This window comes from Triturus cristatus, chromosome 9 (assembly GCF_964204655.1).
Source record: "Triturus cristatus chromosome 9, aTriCri1.1, whole genome shotgun sequence".
Lineage (NCBI taxonomy): Eukaryota > Metazoa > Chordata > Amphibia > Caudata > Salamandridae > Triturus > Triturus cristatus.
In genome coordinates, this window is record NC_140592.1 from 1014713036 (window position 1) to 1014736864 (window position 23829).

At 43.6% G+C, this 23829-nt stretch overlaps 1 protein-coding gene across 1 annotated transcript in view; it reads right to left on the reverse strand.

Moving 5' to 3' along the window:
• LRRC74A (leucine rich repeat containing 74A) overlaps positions 1-23829 on the reverse strand; it is a 140013-nt gene that overhangs the window by 95504 nt on the left and 20680 nt on the right. The window contains exons 5-8 of the mRNA XM_085626688.1: positions 22678-22771; positions 22126-22175; positions 15807-15888; positions 6957-7042 (exon numbers count right to left, since the gene is read on the reverse strand). Of these exons, the coding sequence (XP_085482814.1) occupies positions 6957-7042; positions 15807-15888; positions 22126-22175; positions 22678-22771 (312 nt within the window). The remainder of the gene's footprint in view (positions 1-6956; positions 7043-15806; positions 15889-22125; positions 22176-22677; positions 22772-23829) is intronic.

Consider the following 23829-nt stretch of genomic DNA (forward strand, 5'->3'; position numbering starts at 1 on the left):
ACCTTAAATCCTAAATCTCTACACATGCACGGCCCTCCTCCCCAACCCCCAGTCATCTGCTTACACTAAAACAATACCCTGCATGGCCCCCCTGACACTACCCTAAACCCTAATACACTACCCCCTGCACGACCCTCCTTCGACCCCCAGTCCTCTCCTTACACGAAAACACTACCCTGCACGACCTCTGACCCTACACTAAACCCTAAAACACTACCCCAGCATGACCCTCCCAGAACCCCAGTCCTCTCCCTACCCTAAAACACTACCCTGCACGACCCTCCCAACCCTACCCTAAACCATAAAACTACCCTGCATGACACCTCCACCCGACCCCCTTTTACCCTAAAAAAGCAACATCCACCCCAGGTTCAATCCCCCCTACCTCTCTCTCCTCATGGTTCTCTCTCTCCTCCTGGTTCCTGCTGCACGTCGGGTCTGAGGGGCGCTTCACGTCGTTGTGAGGAAACGGAAGAGCCTCTGTTTCCTCACAACGACGTGCATCGCCTACATTTTTTTACAAGGTATGTGCTTTTACCACACACACCTTTACAACAAAATTCGTTGTAAAGGCATGCGTGGTAAAAGCACATGCGTTGTAACAAAATGCATAGTAATGACTACGCGTTGTAACAGCGCATGCATGGTAACGCATGCGTTGTAACGGTATGCGGGGAAACAGCCGCGTTGCAATAACTGTTTCCCACTGTAAGCCATCCCCATGCAAGTTTCTTTCTTCTGAGACTCAACCTTAGTTCACTATAGGTAAGAAAAAAACGTCATTTACAAAGCCAAAATCATGCTCCTGAGACCAGCACTGGATTTGTAAAAGTAAATAAATGCAGAGGGCCAAAGTTTTTCTTTGGAGCCCACCACCGGTGCTACCAAGAGATGAGGTTGCTGTGTATGTGAATTGCTTTAATCGGGCCTCTTTATCTCACTACCCTACAAAACATCCTGTCTCTTTAGCTCCCTTATTCATCCCTACTTTCTCCCTCAGACACAGTTTTACTATCGTTCTCTTCCTCATTCTTTCTTCCTTTTATGCCTTTCTCTCTCTTGCTCTGAGTAAATGTCTAATGATGAGAAATGAGCCCTGGGCTTCAGAAATTAGTGCCAGTAGCTACCTAAGGCACCCAATGGCTCAGATTAAACACTAATCATTCTAGAATCATGAATGGTGTGTTTTTTTGTCCGGCCAAATGGCCTTTTCCCTCAACAGGTTCTGCCAGAATTGTGGAATTTCTTTGTGAAAAATTCTGCTCCCGAGGGCAGTTTTGTGGCCGTCCCTGTGAAAGTATGTGAACACTACAAACCTGCAAGTAGTGTCCCAGCAGGAAGAATCCATAAATCTATTCATCTCTGAGGTAAGGCATTGGCCCACATGCATCAAAGCAAAAACCGGTTGCAAACGGGCAGATTCTCAGACTCTGCCCCTTTGCCACCGGTATTTTTGCATTTGGGATGCATCATCCCAAATGCAAAAATCGCAATTTAAGTAAGCTCTAAATTGCGATTACTTAAATTGCGATTGCATTTAAGGAATCTCAAATTGAGATTCCTTAAATGCAATGCATGAAAGTAAAAATATTAGCGATTTCGCTAATAGGGGGAGCAAATTACCATGAAGTTGAACTTCATGGTAATTTGCAAAAACTTTGAAAAATGCACTAAAGTGCATTTTTCAAAGTTCCATTTTACACACACACATGCCCTTGGGGCATGTGTGTGTGCAAGATGTACTCATATGCAGATTTCAAGGGTGCAATAGGGTGTCCTTTTGACACCCTGGCACCCTTGAACTTGCATGAGCAATTTACGATTCTCTAATTGAGAATCGCAAATTGAAAATGTCTTCACATTCATTCCTATGGGCCTCTAGGCCCATAGGAATGAATGGGGAGGTATTCCTTAATTGCGAGTCGCAATTAGCGAGTCGCAATTAAGGAATGTTTAGAAATCGCTATTTTGTAAGCGATTTCCACATGCATAGCCTTTTGCTATTCCTTATTAGCGAATCCTTATTTTTCGCTAATAAGGAATCGCAAATGGCATTGTTGATGCATGTGCCAGAAAGTTTTTAAGGTTGGGAATTAATTGTGCACACCCAATGCGGTGTATGGGGAAGGGGTATCTCCACACAGATTACAAAAATCCATATAAATCAAACGTTTTCAAGTAAGTGTACTTTTGCATCCTTCACCTGTTATGTTTCTGTGCGCGCAACTGGTTACAGATGTCAGAGCTCCCGGGTAACTAAGATATCTAAAAATTGAGTACTCCTGGAATTCTCTTTGAATTCCAAGAAAGGCAAAGTTATTCTAAGAGTAGAGGTAAGTTCTAACAGGATAACACATCATCTGAGAGCAGCTCCTGCAGTTAATCAGGCTGAGAGATCTACCTACAACCTCAACCGCAGCTTCCAAAGCCTCAGCACTTTATAGCTAGAAACCATGCTGCACCTGTTACTCATCCCGTGTTACTCACCCCAACTACTGTATCCCTCAAAGCTGCACTTCTTTCTCGTGCTCTCTGAGAAACACTGAACTATAGTCCTGATGAGTGGTCTACACATGGGCAGCCTGAAAATTGTCCCACTGCACAAGCATCATGAGAACTGAGGAAGGATGTGAACTCCAGCTGTTCACGCTACAGCAAATAGAGTGGATACAAGAGAAATGCAGCAGTTCCTTGGAAGTGGAGCAGTGGGAGTCAGAAAATCCGGATTCTCTCACTGGGACTGGAAGGGCTGTCAACAGAAGCACTCTAAGGGCAGCAATGATGCGGGAACTTTATATGGGAGCTAAGGAGTAGGATGACTTCCACACAGGGGCAAACAACAGGAAAAGCTCACACTGCAAGAAGACATACGCCTTGGTGCCCACATTACCTCGCGATGGCTACAGCCCAAATGATCAGAGATGATTGTTTGTGTTTGACAATTAGTGTGCTATACATAAAAAAATGCAATAATACAAAGCAATCAGTGCTTAATTTGTTAAAAAAACAAGTGCCAGGGCTCTCAACAGGAGCCACTGCTGCTTGCACCACACATTGCCCCTGCCATGCTGCCAATGATGATAACAACACAACTACCAACTATCACACTCCTACAAGTGTGGCAGTTCGGACTATTTCAGGCCCCAAAAGCTATAAGAATTGCCCGGGCGGCAGGTAATAGTAATTTTTAATGTATGTTGAATTAATAATTCACTGTTGTTGAGGTCATCTCTACATTAGCCAGAAAGCGCCACCTTGTGGCAGACTGTCACAAGCACTTGTGTTGACAAGTAAGTGCCAGTGCAGAGCACTGGAAACCGCCAGCTCAAATTAAGCACTGCAAGAAAATTATGGGGATAGTGGAGACAGAACGCTAGGAATGGATTACATATTTAACTTTTCTAACAGCATATTAATTGAAATTTGGAAAATGGCCTCTCTAAAAAAAGACTTGAATAGGGAGTCCCTGGAGGAGGAGACTCTGAAGTACCAAGGAAGGAATTCCAGCTGATTCCTCTGGTGTTGAATGAAAACCCATGATTGGCTCTTATATACTTCTTCCTTTTAGGAGTTGCCACATTTAACAGCACTTTGCTTCTGGTAGACCAGGTAACACCTGTGAAGGATAGTTATTAGTTCTAGTTTTAAGCAGGATGTTGTAGCTGTAGCACTTTAAAAGCCATAATATGGGCTTTGAAGTTAATTTTCGCTTCTATTACATCAGTGTTGATTGTTTGGATGAAGAAGCCTGTGTGCATTCTCCTTGGCTCCAGTAATGAGGTACGCTAATGTATGGAAAAAACTCTTTTACAGGAGCTATGGGACAATTTAGGAGGCTGGCAACTGGGCCATTTTTGCCATCTAAAGGAAAGAATACTATTGCCTGAAATAAACAGCTGGAATCAAAGCTGCTATATTCTAAGATTATGAATTTTTAAGTTGAAAAGTAAGATCAGAACTTCTTTTAAGAATTGCTTAATAAAGTTCAGAGCTTATTTTTAAAAGAAAAGAAAAAGTTTCTTGCGCAAGTTGCCACCACCAGGAATCCCATATTGATCAGATGGATCTTGAGCTTTAATTTGACCACAAATGTTAGATTCCAAAAACATTTTACTTAAATGTTGCTTATTAAGAAAGGTGGGATAATCCAATAACAAATGGTGTACAGACTATTTCATATTCCTGTTACAAATATTTTTACCCTCAGGCATTGCACTGTCAGCGTGCATCTAGTTTTTCTTCAACCTGGATTGACAGCTGTTTGAAATTTGACTATTTTTATATTCACCTGTAAGTCAGAAGTAATTTTAATAGATAACTGAAAACCCTGGGATGTCTCTCAAGCATTCCCTTGTTAAAACTACAGATTGCATCTTTTTGATGTAAGAAAATACTTCAATGTTGCTTCCGTGCTGTCTTTTGTATAGCTTTCAAATTAAAGGACAAAGCTCAGAAGGCAAATTTGAGCAAGCTAAATTATTTTCTAATTCATCAAAAGTAATAACAATGGTTTAGAAAAGCTCCTTTGAATGTTCTCTTTATCTCTTAAACACAATGCCGATATCATGCCAGTCTCGTTTCTTCTTTATGCATGCAGAAATCTCAGGGATTTATTGTTACTGATAATTTCCCACAATCAGATTTCCAGCTCCACTTACCCTGATCTAAAGCTTATTTAAGGAGATGAAGACCCCTTTTTGGTTCTTCACTTCTAGCCTGTTAAAATCAAGGAGGCTGTTGATAGTCAACAGTTCCGATTCGTATAAAGTTACCGGGGCAATGTTGCCTTTGAAGGCCTTTGTGATAGGTTTTACTGAGAACCTACCACATTGAGCCTCAAACCTCAGAAGCTCACAAGGAGCGCCTTGACACCTATCCAAAGCACTGCTGCAAGACTCATACTCGACCTCCCACGCCGCACCCCCATCACACAGCACCTCGGGAAGCACAAGCACAGCCAATTCAAACTGCTCATGCACACATACAAAGCCCACACAACACAGGGCTAGAATACCTGAACAGCTGCATACATTTTAACTAACCCATCAGACACCTACGCTCTGCCTCATTCTCACTCACACACATTCCCTGCATCCGCAAAAGTGTAGGTCGCTCATTCTCTTACATCGCACCCAAGACACTCAACACATCAGAGCCTCCTCCTCATTTCTTGAGTTCCACAACAAGCTGAAGACCTGGCTCTTCATATACGCACCTTGGGGACCACAAACCTACACACCTGTCCAAGCTCCTGGATACCGTCTTGGGTGATTAGTGCGCTATACAAATCAATATATAATAACACACTTCATATTCTCCTGAAGATCATTCCATGAAAGGGTACTGGTGAATGCCATTTCAAGATAATTGTAACTTTCAAGAACTGAAAGATGTGAAAAAGAGGTAACCTTTTTACTAAGCAGTATTTATATTTTAGCGTTATCAGCATTTCTCTTCAGTTTACTATAAACACATTGTATGGCACCTCGAATTTTCTCTGAAGGCATACTGGGGTAGAAACCTATCACAGCCAGATCTTCTACGTTTAAAAAAAAAACCCACATGCTCATTAATTGAAATGAATTTGATGTAGCGCTCTCCTTGACAGTTTAGCAATGTGATGTTTCTAATGTATTTGTTAATCAGTTATGGATCTAAGTTGTTTACTGGAGGGACTCCAAGTAGCTTGATTTGGTTTGATCAAGCTATTTTGAATGTATGTGATAGTCATAGATTTAGAAGGAGTGTCCATCAGGGAAGAGGTGTGGTGCAGCGGCCAGGGTGGTTGACTCCGGACCACGGGGGCTCACGGTTCGATCGCCGGCGGCAGGTTAGCCCGGCACCCTGTGACTCTGGACAATAGCTCGCTGAATCTTCCCGATGGCCCCCAGCCCCAGGACACCTCTCCGGAGATAAATGTGCGCTTTACAAATGCTGGTATTTCATATTATTTCATGACCTGTGTTGTCTAGAGAGGCCATCATCAAATAGAGCTGAGTATTCGCTTCATACTGATGATACACCTTTAACACCTTAAGTCAGCCCGAGTGACTCCATGTAGATGTAGAGTAGACACTCATTATTTTTCACAGCAACCGCTTCGAGGATGAACAGTAGGGTTGGCATATGGCTACAGGACTAGTACTTGAAGTGTCTGTACTATGTATTGCTGTACACCACAGTGATGCTGCACAGTAAATAAACAAGATAAAAACAAATATAAACATTCTTCCCAGTAGAAACATTTTACAACTCAACCACTATGTATGGGAGCCAAACTTACAAATCTTTATAACACACAGTTCAAACTTTTGGCTTTGCATCTGCAATTGCCCTGGATATGATTCACTCTTTTGGGAAAACGCAGTCATTGAGGAAGTGCGACAAGAGTCAGCCCTGACCTTCAAGGCATCCCCAAGTGCTTTGACATGTGCTGAGTGACCAGAAAGGCAAACAACACCACATATGATATTCAGTCAGGTGGGAATCAAGCTCCATCATCCTGTCAGGGTTGGTACAGTAGAATCAGTGAACTGAGCTTTAATAACATTGGCTATCAGTACTCAGGCACAACGGTACTCAGTCTATCAACAGTATTTTCTACCACTAGTATTAGCATCATTATGATTATTATTAATATATTTGCATTTTTATTATTATTATTATTAGCAGTAGTAGTATGTAAATATTTCGATATTTTGCTTCTGCTGGATTTCGTAATCAAATCACTTTTCTTCTTAGGACTGTCATCCGTGAAACAAGATATGGAATTTTAAACCACGTTGTGTGTCCTTTAAGAGTAAGAAGGTGTTTCATGGGAGGAAACTTCAGCATCTGGTATATTGTGAGTTCAACCAACCAACAAATGTGAGCTAATAATTTGGGGAACTATTTGATGTTCTAATATAAGTACTCCACTGTCCCGGCCTGAAACTATCAGGAAGAAGGGATCTTACCTTCAAACCAGCAGCGATTGCCACTGCCCCCTTCATTCGGATGTGATTCCAGCTTAGGTCCAACAGATGAAGACCTTCATTATTGGCTGAAGAAGAGCAGAAAGGAGGAGACATCAAACCAATGAGAAACTCAGCCTCTTTCTCAAAGATCTCCCTCAGGACCCTCCATGTGGTGCAGCACTACTGCCTGATCCTGTACCAGGCCACACTGCGGATGTGCATATATAGCATACAAACATCTGAAACAATTCAAGAATTGAAAGTATCTGCCTGTAAACTTGCAATATCAGAGAAAGTCAAATCCCATATAGCTTCAAGTAATATAGTAATTTAGGTTAAAAGAATGAATATGCCTCCTTTTCCCGATTTCCCTCACCCCGCAAGTTGTTACAACGCGGTCGTTACAATGACCGCGTTGTAACAACGCAATACCATTACCCTGCAAGTCTTTACAACGACTTGCGGAGGGGGGCGCTGGATGTTGGAATAGTATCATTTAATATTCCAACTCCAGTTTGTTCGGACAGTAGGGAAGGTGTAGGATTTTAAATCCAACACCTTTTCCCCCCTCCGCAAGTCATTGTAACGACTTGCGGGGTAATGGTATTGCGTTGTCACAACGCGGTCGTTGTAACGACCGGGTTGTAACAGCATGCGGGGGGATGGATGCGGGGTGACTGATGTTTACCAAAAAGAATATCAGGCACTAGGCTGTAATTACTATATCGTCGGAATATACACAAAGAGATATCAAGGGCCGCTTATGACTTGGACAGGGTAATGTCCCAAAGTATGATGCAGCTCTGACTGATCATGATCCAATGTCCATAGACAGCATATTTAATTGTGCAGTGCCCATATTTATTCCTAATATAATTCTAATCAAAATGTTCGATATGTGAAAAAATAACAATTAAAACAGATGCAGTAAAATAGGTCAGAGAAGAGAAAGTTCAACTTGTGACCTGTTGTGACTTCACACAATCCTTTTCCAGCAGTGCAACAAGAAATTGTAATTCCCAAGCCTTATGGTATTGTAATACATTGTTATTGCATTTATATAGCACTTACTGCCCCTGTAGAATCATGAAGTACTTTATGGCGAGTAGCACACTACTTCGGAATCTTAGGTTGGTGGTTAAGTTAGTGGTATTGGTTATTGTAGGTTACATCATAAATATCATTAATGTGATTAGTCTTTTCTTCTCAAGGAATCATGCAAGGCATTTATGCTCATTTGTTGTCAATTAGATCAATGGGAGTTCAGTTTGATCATTAATGGTGGCTATCCGAGCTCTTGCAAATGGTTGGTGGAATAAATGAATTGGCTATAAGAGATTAGAAAATAAATTGAAATTAGATCCCACCATCTTAATAATAAATTACTTGCACTAGCGAGTGAGCTACAGTGACTCTGAAATGAGTAAGAATGCATTTGCAATATTAATTCAATAATAGCTGGCAGCATATTAGAACATTGGAATGTTGATAGCTCCATTGAAGACAATGGAGTTGCAGCGGGCTCTAAACTCTGGCGCAGGCCCACTGCTGTTAACTTTCCATTGACCTGATCCACCCCTCGGACTCTCCCTCTCCACTGCCTCTCCTCAGGCTATGTGGACTGCACAGGGGAATGAGAGAGCCAGCTGTAGAGGAGGGCACACATCGACCCTACCCCTTGCCCTCCTCCTGTTGCTGTATCACTAGAGCCTCCAAAGAGGGAAGGGGGAAATCTTCTAGGTCTTATCTCCCTCACGTCAACAAAACAAAAAAGAAAACAGTTTGACAAAGCCAAGGGATAATCAGGGGTGGCTGCTGCCACACTCTCACTCTCCTGGTATGTTCACTGACTAGCAACTGTTGGGCACACACAGCAAGAGCTGGGAAAGACACTCAAGCTTCAGAGGTGCCAGGGGATGTAGCCTCCTACCTTAAAGCAGGCTACTGTTTTAATTTGGACATTTTGCTCTTGTTGTTGGGTACTTTATTCTAATAACCTTATAGCATGTTAGATTTGAAATGTTATTTCCGTAATGCACAGAATCGAAATGCTCCCTTTGCCATGCTCAAACCCTATTCCGTGTTAAGTTAGCATTCACAGCGCCATCTTTATTGGTGCTTTCTTGTTCTGTAACTGAGATCGAGCTTCTGTCTCATAATGCCTCTCTCAGCAGAAAGGCTGCCCCTGTGCCTCCAGCTTGTACTTCTCAAGGTTGAAGCTTCGCTGCACTGATGAATGTACTATCTATTGTTGCATACCTTTGCCATTAAATAGACCAGGTCCCACATCTTAGAATGGTAGGCACCGACCGAGCGGCCTTGGAGTCGAGATAGCATGTACCCAGCCCTGTGCCATGGCTCATCCTTGTTCGCCTTTTTTGTTCACCATGGCCTGAGCTGGGAAATTCCAGTTTGGGCGGGACTCTAGAGGTGTTGGAAGTGTATATTTTGTGTTACCATGTGGACGGAGGGCAGTCCCTCGGCAGTCATCTCAGGAGACTGGTCAGACTGGACTCCGCTGCAGCGTATTAGTAAAAAACGAATTGGTTTGTTTTCTTTACTGTGTGACCGACTCTTCATTTATTGGGAAGGCAGAGAGGTGGTCGTGAGTGACCTCGATGACCCTAGTCAGGCCACTTCCTTCAAGCACACAGTGCCAGACTATTCCAGCCATTAAAGGCCCACTCTCTTGTTATTTACTATTGTCTTCTGCTGAGGCTGATAACACTGGAGTGAGCATTTAATGGTCTGTTTAGCCAGTAATGGCCTTTAATGGCAGACTCTATGGCTATAATAAACCCCCCCAATACAATAAACAGCAGCATGTCCTAAGAGACAGGATTAGCTTCACTGCATCATAGTGGCGATCTAATGAAAATCCTGACAAAAAATGGCTGCCCCCAGGTTACATCAGTGTCTCTCACAAAATGGCTGCCTCCTCTGCAACACACTGCGTTCAGGAAACAAACTGACATAAACCAATTTGACTCATCTCAAAATTCCCATCTTCCAGGCTAAAACCGGAACCAAAAAACTGCACATGAAACACACCTTGAAGAATGTGACCATAATCCTCACTGCCCCTCCCCTCAAAACTTATTTCCACTCTATTTTCCCTTTCCAATTGTAAATATCTACATCGAGGACCCAACAACATAAAGCAGACAAGTTTCTGGCGAGCGGACCACTTTACCATTTCACTGCAAATTCCTCAAAATGTGCCTTGGGAAAACATTGCATCCCACCTCGCCTGGCTAGAATCCTGGCACCTGTGCAGAAGCAGGGCTGGCTGCTGTCAAGCCGAGCCCTGTGGGGCCGCACAGCCCTCCTGCTGGTTGGCGCCACTGCGGATGAGGCCCTTTCTGCTTGTGCTTGACCTTTAACTGCTCACAAGTTGGTTCTCCTTCATAGAGTAGTCTATGGTGCCCCTCTAGCTGCCTTCACTTATCAGAGACACCTACCCCGTGCCTTTGTGCTGCCCCCTTTGCTGCTCCGACCAGTTATTCTTCAATACCTGAGACCATCGCACCGGCCCCTCATTGGCTTTCTGGTAGCCCAGTGCTGCACGGGCCATTCCTGCAGAGGCAGATGCCCCGAAGGCTTCCTAATGATGAGGACAAATATGCTTCTGCTACTCTGAATGATGAGCTCTTCCAAAGGCACATTTTGTCTGCCTCGAGCTCAATTTACTTTTTAGGTTTCGCCTGCACAACACTTGCGCTGTGCTTGAGAAATCTATTGTTTTTAATATAAACTTAAAAGGGACTTACATCCCGCTTCCTCTCTTTCCTGGCTTCTCATTAGTTTCTATGTGCGGCACTTACCTTTCCTCCATTTCTATTGGCTGTAGCATATTTTCCAGCATTTACCAATGCTTGTTCCTCGCCTCCTTCTCTTATCAGTCTCCCGCTGCCAAAATACTGTTAACATCTGCTTTGGTGGAACTATATTTTCATAAAGTTTTGCCTTTTACTCTTGCAGCATATTTATATAACAATTTATCACCCGGAGATATTAAGTGATTTGCATAGAATCACAGGATGTTGCGCGGCACTGTCGAGTCAGCAGCTCTGGCCGCTGTGCCACATCCTCTTCACTCTGGTGTTTCTCTTTTCTTCTCCTAGACGATGATTGATGATGCTTATTCATTACATAAGCAAAACCATTGATTTACCAATGCTTGTTTTAGATGCTTGTCTCCTTTTCTGACACTTTGTTTAATTCACTCCTTCTCTGGGATATACCCGCTTGCCTCCTTCCCTCTATCTCCCTATCTCTCACATTTACTTACATTTCCTCTTGCTGCCTCCCATGTCTGTCCTGTTTGTCTGCCCAGTGCTTCCCTCACACCATCTGCCTATAATAGCCAATATAGTGCCTTGATTCCTGATTTGCCTTTGCCTCCTATTTGTACATTTCCTCTCATTGATTCCTTCCTGGTATTGTATTTGATGAATGTAGCTGCTCGTGTCTCACACACAGAGGCTCGGTTGGCGGGCAGCAGGGTAGCACTGCAATCCTTTGCCGCAGAATTTCCCTCTAGCCTCAGATGCTGAGGCAGGATCATAACAGGCTCCATGAAGAGGTTGATCACCCACTGCCCCCAAGAAGGTCATTTTTGAGGTGCAAATGGGGAATATAAGGACCAGCTCACATGCTGTGGCTTCCTTTCTTTGGCGGTCATGTCAAAAATTATGCGGTGATCCAATAGCTTTGGTACTAAACAAAAAAATCAACCAAAAACACAATGCTCAGCAAGGGGTATGGTCATGATACCTTTGGAAGCATTCGGGTGGAGTCCCGGTTGAAAGAGACAGCACCCCGAAATCCTTTGGAACTGTACAACCATAAGCAGCTGGGGGGGGGGGGCGGGAGGGCAGGTGTGTGATTGCTCTACTTCAGTGAGCCCTGTGGACTTTGGTCTCCAGATGAGGGGTTACCTCTTGTATGCCGGTTGCTGTGCTACAGAAGTTGAGATTTTACAATGGTTAATCATTAGATTAAGTTGCTTTCATCACTTGCTGCCCCTAGGATCACCCAGAAGTTAAACCATTACGTGGTCTACATAAGCCTGCAACATCATTGTTTTATTTTTACGTGTAGTTCTTTACTGTTACCGCGGTCACCTCGGTTTCTAGTCTAAATTTCAATTGCAAAGCGTTTTGATGCCTTTGCTCCATGTCCAGGCTATATAAACTGAGCAAATACATACACGGCAGCCTGATACCTTGCTCTGCGTTCCTACAAAGCTCACTGCAGAAGGAGTCCCGCAGGTTTCAAACAGTCATGTTATCTTCGTTCTCCATATGCAGGTCTGGTGGTAACTGAGAGCTCTATTGCCCTGGTTCTGAACACCCTATGAGACAGGCCAAACAGAGAACACTGGGTACCTTTGCTGTCGCAGCTCATACTGTGAGCTGTACTGCCTGGACCAGGTGCACAGAAACAATGTGTGACGTCAGCTGTACGGCCTGCACCAGGTGTACAGAAACAATGTGTGACTGCAGATGTACTGCCTGCACCAGGTCTATAGAAACAATGTGTGACGTCAGCTGTACTGCCTGCACCAGGTGCACAGAAACAATGTGTGACGTCAGCTGTACGGCCTGCACCAGGTGTACAGAAACAATGTGTGACTGCAGATGTACTGCCTGCACCAGGTCTATAGAAACAATGTGTGACGTCAGCTGTACTGCCTGCACCAGGTGCACAGAAACAATGTGTGACGTCAGCTGTACTGCCTGCACCAGGTCTATAGAAACAATGTGTGACGGCAGCCGTACTGCATGAACCAGCTGCACAGAAACAATGTGTGACGTCAGCTGTACCGCCTGCACAAGGTCTACAGAAACAATGTGTGACGTCAGCTGTACTGCCTGCACCAGGTCTACAGAAACAATGTGTGACTGCAGATGTACTGCCTGCACCAGGTCTACAGAAACAATGTGTGACGTCAGTTGTACCACCTGCACCAGGTGTACAGAAACAATGTGTGCCTGCAGATGTACTGCCTGCACCAGGTGTACAGAAACAATGTGTGCCTGCAGATGTACTGCTGCACCAGGTCTACAGAAAAAATGTGTGCCTGCAGATGTACTGCCTGCACCAGGTGTACAGAAACAATGTGTGCCTGCAGATGTACTGCCTGCACCAGGTGTACAGAAACAATGTGTGACTGCAGATGTACTGCCTGCACCAGGCCTACAGAAACAATGTGTGACTGCAGATGTACTGCCTGCACCAGGTGTACAGAAACAATGTGTGACTGCAGATGTACTGCCTGCACCAGGTCTACAGAAACAATGTGTGACTGCAGCCGTACTGCCTGCACCAGGTGTACAGAAACAATGTGTGACTGCAGATGTACTGCCTGCACCAGGTGTACAGAAACAATGTGTGACTGCAGCCGTACTGCCTGCACCAGGTGTACAGAAACAATGTGTGACTGCAGCCGTACTGCCTGCACCAGGTGTACAGAAACAATGTGTGCCTGCAGATGTACTGCCTGCACCAGGTCTACAGAAACAATGTGTGCCTGCAGATGTACTGCCTGCACCAGGTCTACAGAAACAATGTGTGATGGCAATAATAATAATAATAATAATAATAAAAATAATAATAATTTTAGTAATAATAATAGTAATAATAATGCTATTAATAACAATAATAATAATACAATAATAATGCTAACATTATTATTATTGTTGTTGTTGTTGTTATTATCATTAGTTCCCTAGTACGTGCTGAACACCAAGGATTGAATAAGGGCTGTCTATCATTCTATGACGTCATACATGTTGGTGCTGTTTGGCTGCCATTAGCTAGTTTTGTAGTCCATGTTGGTGTATTTTCTATTTTTTTTAAACAAATCTTTCCTAGTTAGGGTTTTTCAACACGGAATAAAGTGACATGGAAGTAACATAACATTGAGATAAGTAAGAGTCCCTTGAAGCAATGTCCCAGGAAACAATGCAAATAAAGGATGTCGGTGAAGCGGTCGCCTCGAATAAATATCTACGACGCCACAAAACTGAGTGCCGGTAAAACAGGGTAGTGCTGTTGGGTAAACGCCAGTGCCTAAGAATGCAGATTTTGCCCTTGGCGAATGCTACTGACAAACGCCTTGCGTTGTGGTTGGGGCTCCCATGCTATATGCAGGGCCATGTTGCGTGGCAAGTCTAGCCTGACCAATAGACCTCCAGACTTAGACAAGTCCACGTGACATGTAGGAGGTCACACTCAGGGTGCAGGCACCGCCAACAAGTGGAGTCACCGGGCAGGTATGTCTTCCCTAGTCTGACAGGGGTCTGGCATCAATTCTGAAGTATTTTAAAGTAGTTAAATGTCAGTCTCTTCTCTCTTAGGCCAGATTTATAAGACTCAAGAAGAGTCGACAGTTCCATCTCTGAGTAATCCTATTGTCACTATTGTCTGCCCTGCATAGCGGCGTCTCTAAAGGTTTAGAGCACATGCGAGTCATTATAATTCCATATCGGCCAGATACTACATAACAGCCCCACCTCACCAAATTGTCCCATATAGGAATGTGGGTAGCTCCAGGGAGGGGGCAGGGGATTCATGAAATTATAGTCAATGGGAAATCTGGGTCTCTTTCCAGATGGAATGCATCATGTAACACATGGAAAGGCTTAATGGCTCCAGGTGTAGGTGTGCTCTCCAGGGCGATTATGCCCTGTGTCTCCCATTCTTTCCATCTGATGCCTTTCCACCTATTCGAACTGCAGCTTTCCACTACAGCGGCATCTCATCCTGGATCAAGAATACATTTTTAGCTTCTTATATATAGTGATCCATATCACGATAGTTGGATTGTCAGTATTTTTGGAACTATAGACATATGCCAAGCCAGAAGCTTCACATATATGACTCTTTTCCAGGTCGCCCATGTGGAGGGGGAGTGAGCTCAAGGGGGGAATTCGATAAGCTTGGAGAGCCGGTGTGCTCAATTGTATGGGGAACATCGTTTACAACGCGGGGATTACATCGCGATGCCATTACATCGCGGTTTTTACAACGCAAGTCGTTACAACGACTTGCGCTAGATGGCGCTCTAGGACAAGGAATAGTATAATTTACTATCCAACACCTTCCCTACTGTACGTAGACTGGAGTTGGAATAGTAAATTATACTACTCCTAAGTCCTATTCCTTGTCCTAGAGCGCCATCTAGCGCAAGTCGTTGTAACGACTTGCGTTGTTAAAACCGCGATGTAGTGTACCGCGATGTAAATGTATGCGTTGTAACATCATACATCCCAATTGTATGCTTTTTGGGGTATTTTCAATAAAGAACTCTTTTAAAAAACTTTGAATTAAGCCATTCTTGGGACACACAAACCTTAACATAAGCAATATTCATTTTTAAATGTTTTACTGTTGATTTTAATACTTTATCATTTAAATTTAGAGAATACCTCCTACGTGTCAGTCCAAACAAACTATGATTGTCTCTTATTAGGGATTTGAAAATGGATTCAACTAATTAAAAAAATGGGTGCCTATGGTTTCAACCGGGTCGAACTGATCTGAACCAATTAAGAATCGAATAATGCATTTTAAGCTTAGTCTGAAAACCCATATCAAGTCATGTAAAGAGAGGGTCAGCTGAGATCAGGTATGATTTTCATAATCCAAACCATGATTCGCTCATCACCGATAATATTCAAATTCAGCAAAATGAATTGCTAACCCTCTGTGCCAAATTAGCCAAACATACTTAGACTCTAGTAACATTACATTTTAGGCTTCTGTGACTTTCCATTCCCTAATTATTTACAAACATTATTATGATATTATGTGAAATTACAAAGAAGAGAAATACTCTCTTACCCAGCATTTGCCCCATGTACACTCCACCGCTCTCACAGAAGGCGTTGTGGCTGAGGTCTAGCTGCTGCAACTTGAAATTGCCCTACAGAGTAAAAAGAAATGAGAAACTCAGACCAATCACAGGAGGACCGAAAAAACATGATGATGGTATTGCACTGTTTTATACAAATCGTTTATCTAGCACAAGCTACTATGGAATCTATCTTTTAAAAATTGAAGACTGTGTCAGTCATACATCAATTCAGCGTGCTGAACTCATGGATTAGTGTTGATAAGCTCTTATAGCTTTAAGATGGTGGTTAACTGATTAACCACTTCAGCAATCTGACTTCTCTCGTCACCTTAAGGGTTGTTATAGAGTCCCATATGCAAGAGGGCAAGACACCTGTCCTCCAGTAATGTACCCCGAAACCGGTCCTAGGATGCTTGTTTCCAGTCCAGGGAGGACCTGGCTTGGCAGTTTGGTCTGGACTGTACCCATGAGGCACAGGGTCAAGACTGATTTGCATATGGCTGGGTTCAAACTGGAACGGCATGGTGAGCAAAAAAACGATGGATTTAGGCCCAGATCTCTGTACTGGGGTGAATGTATGACATTGTTCTGCATTCTGTCTATCAACTGTTGTTTTTGCATCTGTCACCCCGAGTGGGACGGGTATGCTCAGACGTAAGTCTTGTGCTTTCCATGCCACTGGAATCAAGCTATCCTGGCTGAAGAGGGGTAAAACCCAGTCCTAGGATGCTTGGTTCCAGTCCAGGGAGGAGCTGGCTTGGCAGTTCAGACTAGACTGTTCCCATGAGGCACAGGGTCAAGAATGATTTGCATATGGCTGGGTTCAAACTAGAACGGCATGGTGAGCGAAAAAACGATGGATTTAGGCCCAGATCTCTGTACTGGGGTGAATGTATGACATTGTTCTGCATTCTGTCCATCAGCTGTTGTTTTTGCTCCAGTAATATACCACATTTCTTTAGTGTGCATGTTGGCATAATATTGAGGCCCAGACTTGCAATAGGAGTCTATTTTACTCAGGAAACGTCTGCATGGCACGTGTTTAAATGTTGCACGGCCACCTCAGCAATCATCCCATCCTTGCAAAACCTGTACCACGGCAACATTAAAGCAATATTAGCACCTGCACCCTCATTTATACTTGACGGCACATGTGGTCTTTTCCCCCCTGTTGTACGCTCAGGCGGAGTTAATGATTCCGCATGCGCACACAATGGTTTTCCATGATATTTTAAGAAAAAGGCATCTAAACTAAAAGATGCTGTTTTCTTTCGTTTTTTGCTCAACACATGGGTGCGTTGAGTTGCCGGATAATCACGCCACCTGCGCTGCAGGAAGTTGGCATGCATGTGTGCATATGTCTCTTTTTGTTTATCTTGGCGCACGGAAGGATCCTTTTTTGGGTCTTACCTGCGCTTTCACTTGCGTAAGATTTTGTACACAGCGACGGACTTGCAGCCCACCCATTGCTTAGCATTTGTTCGCTTCATTGTCACTCTTATTTGCTGCCTTCTAATTGGCCAGGGCGGGCTGGCTTCAGCTTAATTGCTGTCCTCCTGCTCATCGCACAGGGATTGAGGCACTACTTTGGTTCCTCCTTCTTCCCTGTAGTCCTTATTGAACCTCTTGCAATTTGTAGCTATGACTACCACACGCACTTCAAATAAGCCCTATTCTTCTTTGAAATGGATATTTATTGTGACAGCGGATGGTATCTGCTTCCAAATGTCTTTTCACAAAGGCAGTGACGTGCACAATAGTTTGCTTTATGTGACGGGATGATTTGGAAAGTGGCAATTTTTCTTCTTCACACCTGGGGAGATTGAATTATTTGCTCAGAATCACAGTGGCGTTGTGCCAAGACCTAGCAAGCACTGTTAGAATCAGCAGTCTCTCTGTCATTGCCTTTTGTCCATGCTGTACAGCATAGCCATTGCCAATTTTGGCATGATGTATATCATCAGCGTGACTAAAAATAACAATAGCAAAATGGACTCTGATGAATCCAGCGCTAACACACTTTAAACAAAAGCGCATTAGCCTTGGCTGCATCATTGTAACGTTTTAAATTAGTTTCACCCACACTGCAAAGCATCTGTGCTGTTGGATGCAAAACATTGCCAAAGATAATATCTTTCATATGCAAGACCTGTTGGCTTTGCCCATGCTTGTTTTAAGCAGTGTGCAGTGTCTGCAGGTCTGTATGTGAGATGTGCAGTCAGGAGTCGGTCGAATGTGGTGCACCTCTCCTCTCCCTCCCTCGTGCACAAAGACAGCGCCTCCATGTGGCAGGAGTGTTTCTGCACTGCCCATTAGAGCAGATGAAAGGCCAGGCCTGATGTAAAGGGTGTCTGTGTGCACCCAAGCTATATCACGGGTGATCTACGAAAATACTCTGTGTAAGGGCTACTTGTGGGGCGAGCTGGAGCCAGCTCGGATTCACAGCCTCTCAGATCTGCATAGAAAGAATAAACAAACCCCACTCACTGCCCTGTGTTTATCTGCATGCTGTTAACTATTAACACACTTGAGAGCAGCTGCCAGTGAGGGTGAAGCAGCATCTGTTCCCCTGAGCTCTGTGAAACAGAAACAATATTCTCAGGTGCAAAGATCTGAATAGCGCACTGCAGCCGCTAGCATGGCCTTGCAGCGCTGGTGTAATTGGGCACCCTGATCTCAAGGATACCACGGCTGACAGTCACCAGCAGTATTATGAAACTGATTTATGTGGTGTCTTTAGAGCATGTGCTTTGTTGTATAAACAGTTAGAGTGATGGATGATGTGGCGTTACTGCCAGAGCTGCCGGCTTTGGAACTGGGCAACCGGGGTCTAATCCCGGCGTTGGCTCAACATCCTGTGATTTTGGGCAAATCATTTATCTCCCTGTGCCAAAAAATGAAGGTGGCCTTGTGTAATGTAATCTGGTCACAGAGGTACAGTGCTGGAAGAGTGGGGTGCTGCCATCAATGTTGCATCACTGAAGTCACAAAGATTGTGAAAAATCATAGCGTCACACAAAGAACAAGTGTAGCAAATGCGTAAAGCAGGGATGGTGAGCAGCTGGTGGCCCATTTTGGAGCACGCTCTTTCAAATACATTACTAAAGCATGGTGTGGTAGCTACTGTCATTTGCACATTTTCCATTGAAATGGCACTCAATTGGCACAGGTATACAGTTTTACTAATAAAACTATAAAGCGCACAAACAATAATGTGGGGGTTCAGCAAATATTTCATTTGTGCATCATCAAGTGAATTGATGTGTTTTATTCCTATTAAAACCTTTGTTTCCATCACACTTCAGAATTACAAAAGAATGTGCTTCATTTAGGCATGCCCAACTGCTGATATATTCTGAAATATTTGTACAGGTATTTAGATTTTGATGTGTGTTAGAAAAAAATAACATCCTACAGCCTTTGCTTTTAAACACACAGGAAGATTGTCACTGTTCACTTTACAAAAGTCTCTCACTTTGCAGTCAGAGATAGAAAAGTAAACACCAATCTTCATGTTAAAAGAATACGCAGTTGTTTGTCAAAGGACATAGCCTGACATTTGACCTCTGTCTTTAAAGCACTACAGATGTGACACGATAAAAGCAAAATGTAAAGGCACTTTATTTCTCAATCAGCTTCTGAACTCCAGTATAGTTTTTTGTTGGGTGGGGGGAGGGCTGCAGCACCCCCAGAACCCCAACTTCCAGCGTCTATGGAAGTATCCCCTGAATTACTCTCTGCCCACTGGATATTCAGCTTTCTTTGAGGGGATTATTTCACCCATGAATGGGTTTATGTGATGCATCTGTCACATATACATCACATTTTTCCTTAATGAACCACCAGCTCACAGGTGGAGAAATGAAAAAGCGGTCCCACAGTTCGATGGAACCCATTCCAGCTTCCATTAACGAAGGGGAAGGGGATACTATGGGGTGAAACTGCGTTGATCCGATCTTTCACTGCACATTATACCCATTTTATCCTCACTTTTATTTTAAGAAAGACCATGCATTTAGCTCAGCAGCGGAGAGGGTATGAATATGATAACAAAATTGTGATTTTCTAGCCACATTTTTCCCTCATATTCTATGTATATTTTATGCAATAAAAACAAATTATAAATGTGACTGCAGATATTTAGAGGACTAAGCAGAGGCAGAAGCGTTTCATGATGTACTCAGGGGCGGCTCCTCCTTAATGGCGGAGGAGCGTCGCCCCACTGGTCAGATTCAGTCAGCAAAAAATAAAACAATAATAAAACAATATTTGCGTTTTATTTTCCGCTGACTGACTGACTGAGCCAGGGAGTCTTGCGTGGGGCTGGGCCATGGCAGGCTGGAGGAGTGGTTGACACTGTAAAGTGCGCATGTCGGTTTGGCCAGCCGTCTGAGGCCGGCCAAGCAGGCATGTGCACTTACGTTTCTCCAACCCAGCAGTGTTGACAGCCGGGTTGGAGAAAAACCGCTGGTTTCCTGTTCCTGAGAAAACGTCAGACCAGCCGGCTCCGGCAAATTGGGTTGGGAGCCTGTGCTTTGTGCCCCAGTGACTGCCGGGAGGAAAGAAGCATCGAGGCAGTTGGCAGCCTCGGCAGGAGGAAAAGTACGTTTACATTTTTTTTCCCTAATACCCCGTCCACCTCACTTTAGTTTTGCGGCAGCCACCACTGGATGTACTGTATAAGTCAATGTTCACAAACCAGTCTACATGTTTTCTAAATTAGTTTTTCCTATTGTGGTTTTTTATAAAGTTTTCTATTTAAGTATACGTGTCTCTCAAAAACTGCATTTGTAGACATGTTACGATTATAAGCACTAATTTGGATGTGTGTTTGACTTAGTATAAGAAACATTTCTGTTTCCTGTCATAAATAACGATCTTGCAGTATTAGCCTGCAAGAACGTAATTAAAGAGTGATGCCCTTAACGAGAAATGGTATGGCACACACTACATTTCAGGTGAAGCTAAGATTGCAGATCACTCACAGTACATCTGTACAGGCTTCAAATTGGTGCCACGCAGAGGTCAGTAATGCTTCTGCAGAGTCAGGCTTGCCTTTTTTATCAGTAGACATTTTCCCAGTGGGCTGGAGCCTTTGGAGGCTGGTGTTAAGGTCTCATCTGAATGAGCTGGTGTAGCTTATTGGTTAGCTTCATCATCTCAGCGCCACTTAACTTCACTTTCTCTTCATGTGTTTGTCCCTCCCCTGGAGCCTGGCTTAAGTACCTGTGTTCATTTGTTGCCCTCTGTGTTGTTGCCTGCTCCCCCTCCCTCTTACCCTCTATTGTGCTCCATGTTGTTACTTGGTCCATCTACCCTCCTACCTCACTTAAAGTTGTTCCTTGACCCCCTCACTGTCTCGTCCCGCTCCTTGATATTGCTTGCCCCACCTACCATCCCATTCCATCCTAATCCGTGATATTGCTTGCCCCCACCCACCCTCTATTGTGATCCGCACTGCTGTACAACACGCAATACATATTAAATGTGTAAAAGCAACTAAAAGTTAATAAACTGCCTTCTAAGAGTGCCATGCATGTTTCCTCAAGAAAGGTTAAAAATTAACCATTGTAATGATAAACAAATTAAAAGAAAGTACACATTTGCCCTGGCACCAAAGTTGACCACTTTTATGGGGAGGTGAAAATGTGCAACAGAAAAATGCTGCCATCCACAATGAAGAGAGCCGGTGGCTGAAGTGGGCTGACCCATAGCCCCCTGTTGTCAGCTGTGACGGGCAGAAGCAAAACGTGAATCGCACCTTAACAGACCAATTGATTAAGAGAACTGGCCAAAAGCTCCTCTATGTGTATGAATTTAGATAGATAGATAGATAGATAGATAGATAGATAGATAGATAGATAGATAGATAGATAGATAGATAGATAGATAGATAGATAGATAGATAGATAGATAGATAGATAGATAGATAGATAGATAGATAGATAGATAGATAGATAGATAGATAGATAGATAGATAGATAGATAGATAGATAGATAGATAGATAGATAGATAGATAGATGGATGGATGGATGGATGGATGGATAGATAGATAGATAGATAGATGGATATGTTTTTTATTATGATTTGTTTGGAAAACATGAGGCTGGTGACACAGCTAAAAGTACCTCTTGGTCAGACCTAAAGGGCACAGATGACTGGTCTCAGTGCAATAAAATGACTGAACTCAGAACAGTAGCTAAAGAACACTCTATAGTGCCACTGCAAGCCCGAAGAGCCGCAGACTCTATGGGCTTGCAAGCCCTTCTCTGTAGTCAGTCTTAATATAAAGTAATAGTACTCACAGACAGGGCATCAGAAAAGTGCTTGGCAGATGCATCCTTGAACCCATTTCCTGAAAAAGAAGAGATTGTGAGTTGTTGACTCCTTCCAAGACTCTGACCATCGCAGGCTAGTCAAGTCAATTTCAATATGAGGGGAACTCCCTCTTTTTGATGACTCTCAACCTGACACTCTCAATGAGGTATTATTAAACACATAACTGTGGTCATGGGTACCCACTCCCCCTGAGCAGCCTTTAGAGATGCCACCCTATCCTGTTTTTTGGTGAGTAGGTGAGTAATTGTGATAAGCTAAAACTCCTTGTCAACCACCTTTGATCCTAATGGAGCAAATGCAAACATTTGGAAGAAATCTGTATTGAGATATCCCCCCTTAGGAGCCCTTGTTGCTACCTTATAAAGACATTTCATACACATCAGCTCTTGCTGGGAATCCCAACCTATAAAGGCTCTTGATTGACAGTGGCTGGTCCTTGGATGCCTTAGCTTGTGCAATCCTCCGAAGGATGCCTTATGCCGATCAGACCCCCACGTGTCAACACTGCAGACACCTACCAGACAGCTTCACCACTTGCAGGGTCACGTTCTCCAGCAGCATTTTACAGAACACTTCTGAACCTCGGAACTCCAGCTGGTTGTTGGAGAGATCCTAAAAAGAGACAAGATAAAGACTTTCAGGACATGATGTTGCAGACAGCTTTTTAAGGCCAGTCCCTTTCGAGACACTCTCACGGGTGGGAGAGCCGAGTTTGACAAACACCCAGGGAGCCAGAGACAATACGTGTGAAATGATAATATTGTGGTCAATTGTGATAGGGCCAAGGATTGACAAATTCTGTCAAGTAAATTGCATCATGCAAATGAAAAGTTTATTCCAACAAACTGTAAATTAAAAAGCATACTTCAAAGGAACACCGGATCTCTAACATGGCAGTGACAGGAGGTCCAGGAAGTGGCATGGAAAGTGAAGACATGTGCTTAACCACTGCCAACTCTCTGTGAAAACACACTGTATATTGGTGCATTTCGAAGGCAGATTTGCTGGGCAGCATCTTCTAGTTTAAGGAATACTATAGACTTCCACATCGCCGTATTTCATCACTCTGACACTTGCTGTTATTTATTCCCATTAGCAATATTTTTGCAATGTGTGAAGAACTCGGCCTTTTACCATGTTCCCGTCCCTATTTATATGTTGTTTGTTCATACACACACACACACACACACACACACACACACATATATATGCGTATGTATGTACAGCCTTAAAACAGGAACTATGTCACTTTGCCAAAAATCTGGGGCAGGGAAAGAGCCAGATTCAAGGGTGAGTATCTCACTCTACTTTGCCAATGACAGTCTGGTGTTACCTTTGAGATTTTCTGATTGGACCATTCTCGGGAGAGAGCTTCCGGGGCGACCAAAGAATACAGGCCGGCCTGAGAGATAGCTCCTTCCTCTCTGACTTTAACGTGTTGGTCGAGAAAGCTGCTGCAAGGGTCTAAAGAAGATCGATTCTCTCTTGCTTAGGACAAGCCAGGGGCCAGGCCCTATAGCTTGCCTTGTGTAAAAATGTATCTCAGGTCGCAGGTGAGTGCAGAAGGTTCTTCTGGGCACAGAGGAAGCTGTGTCCGCCTGGGAAACTGTAACTGTGCATTTCTGTTGTCTACTTCCTGTGCCTGGGAAATGTAGAAAGTCTAGTGGACA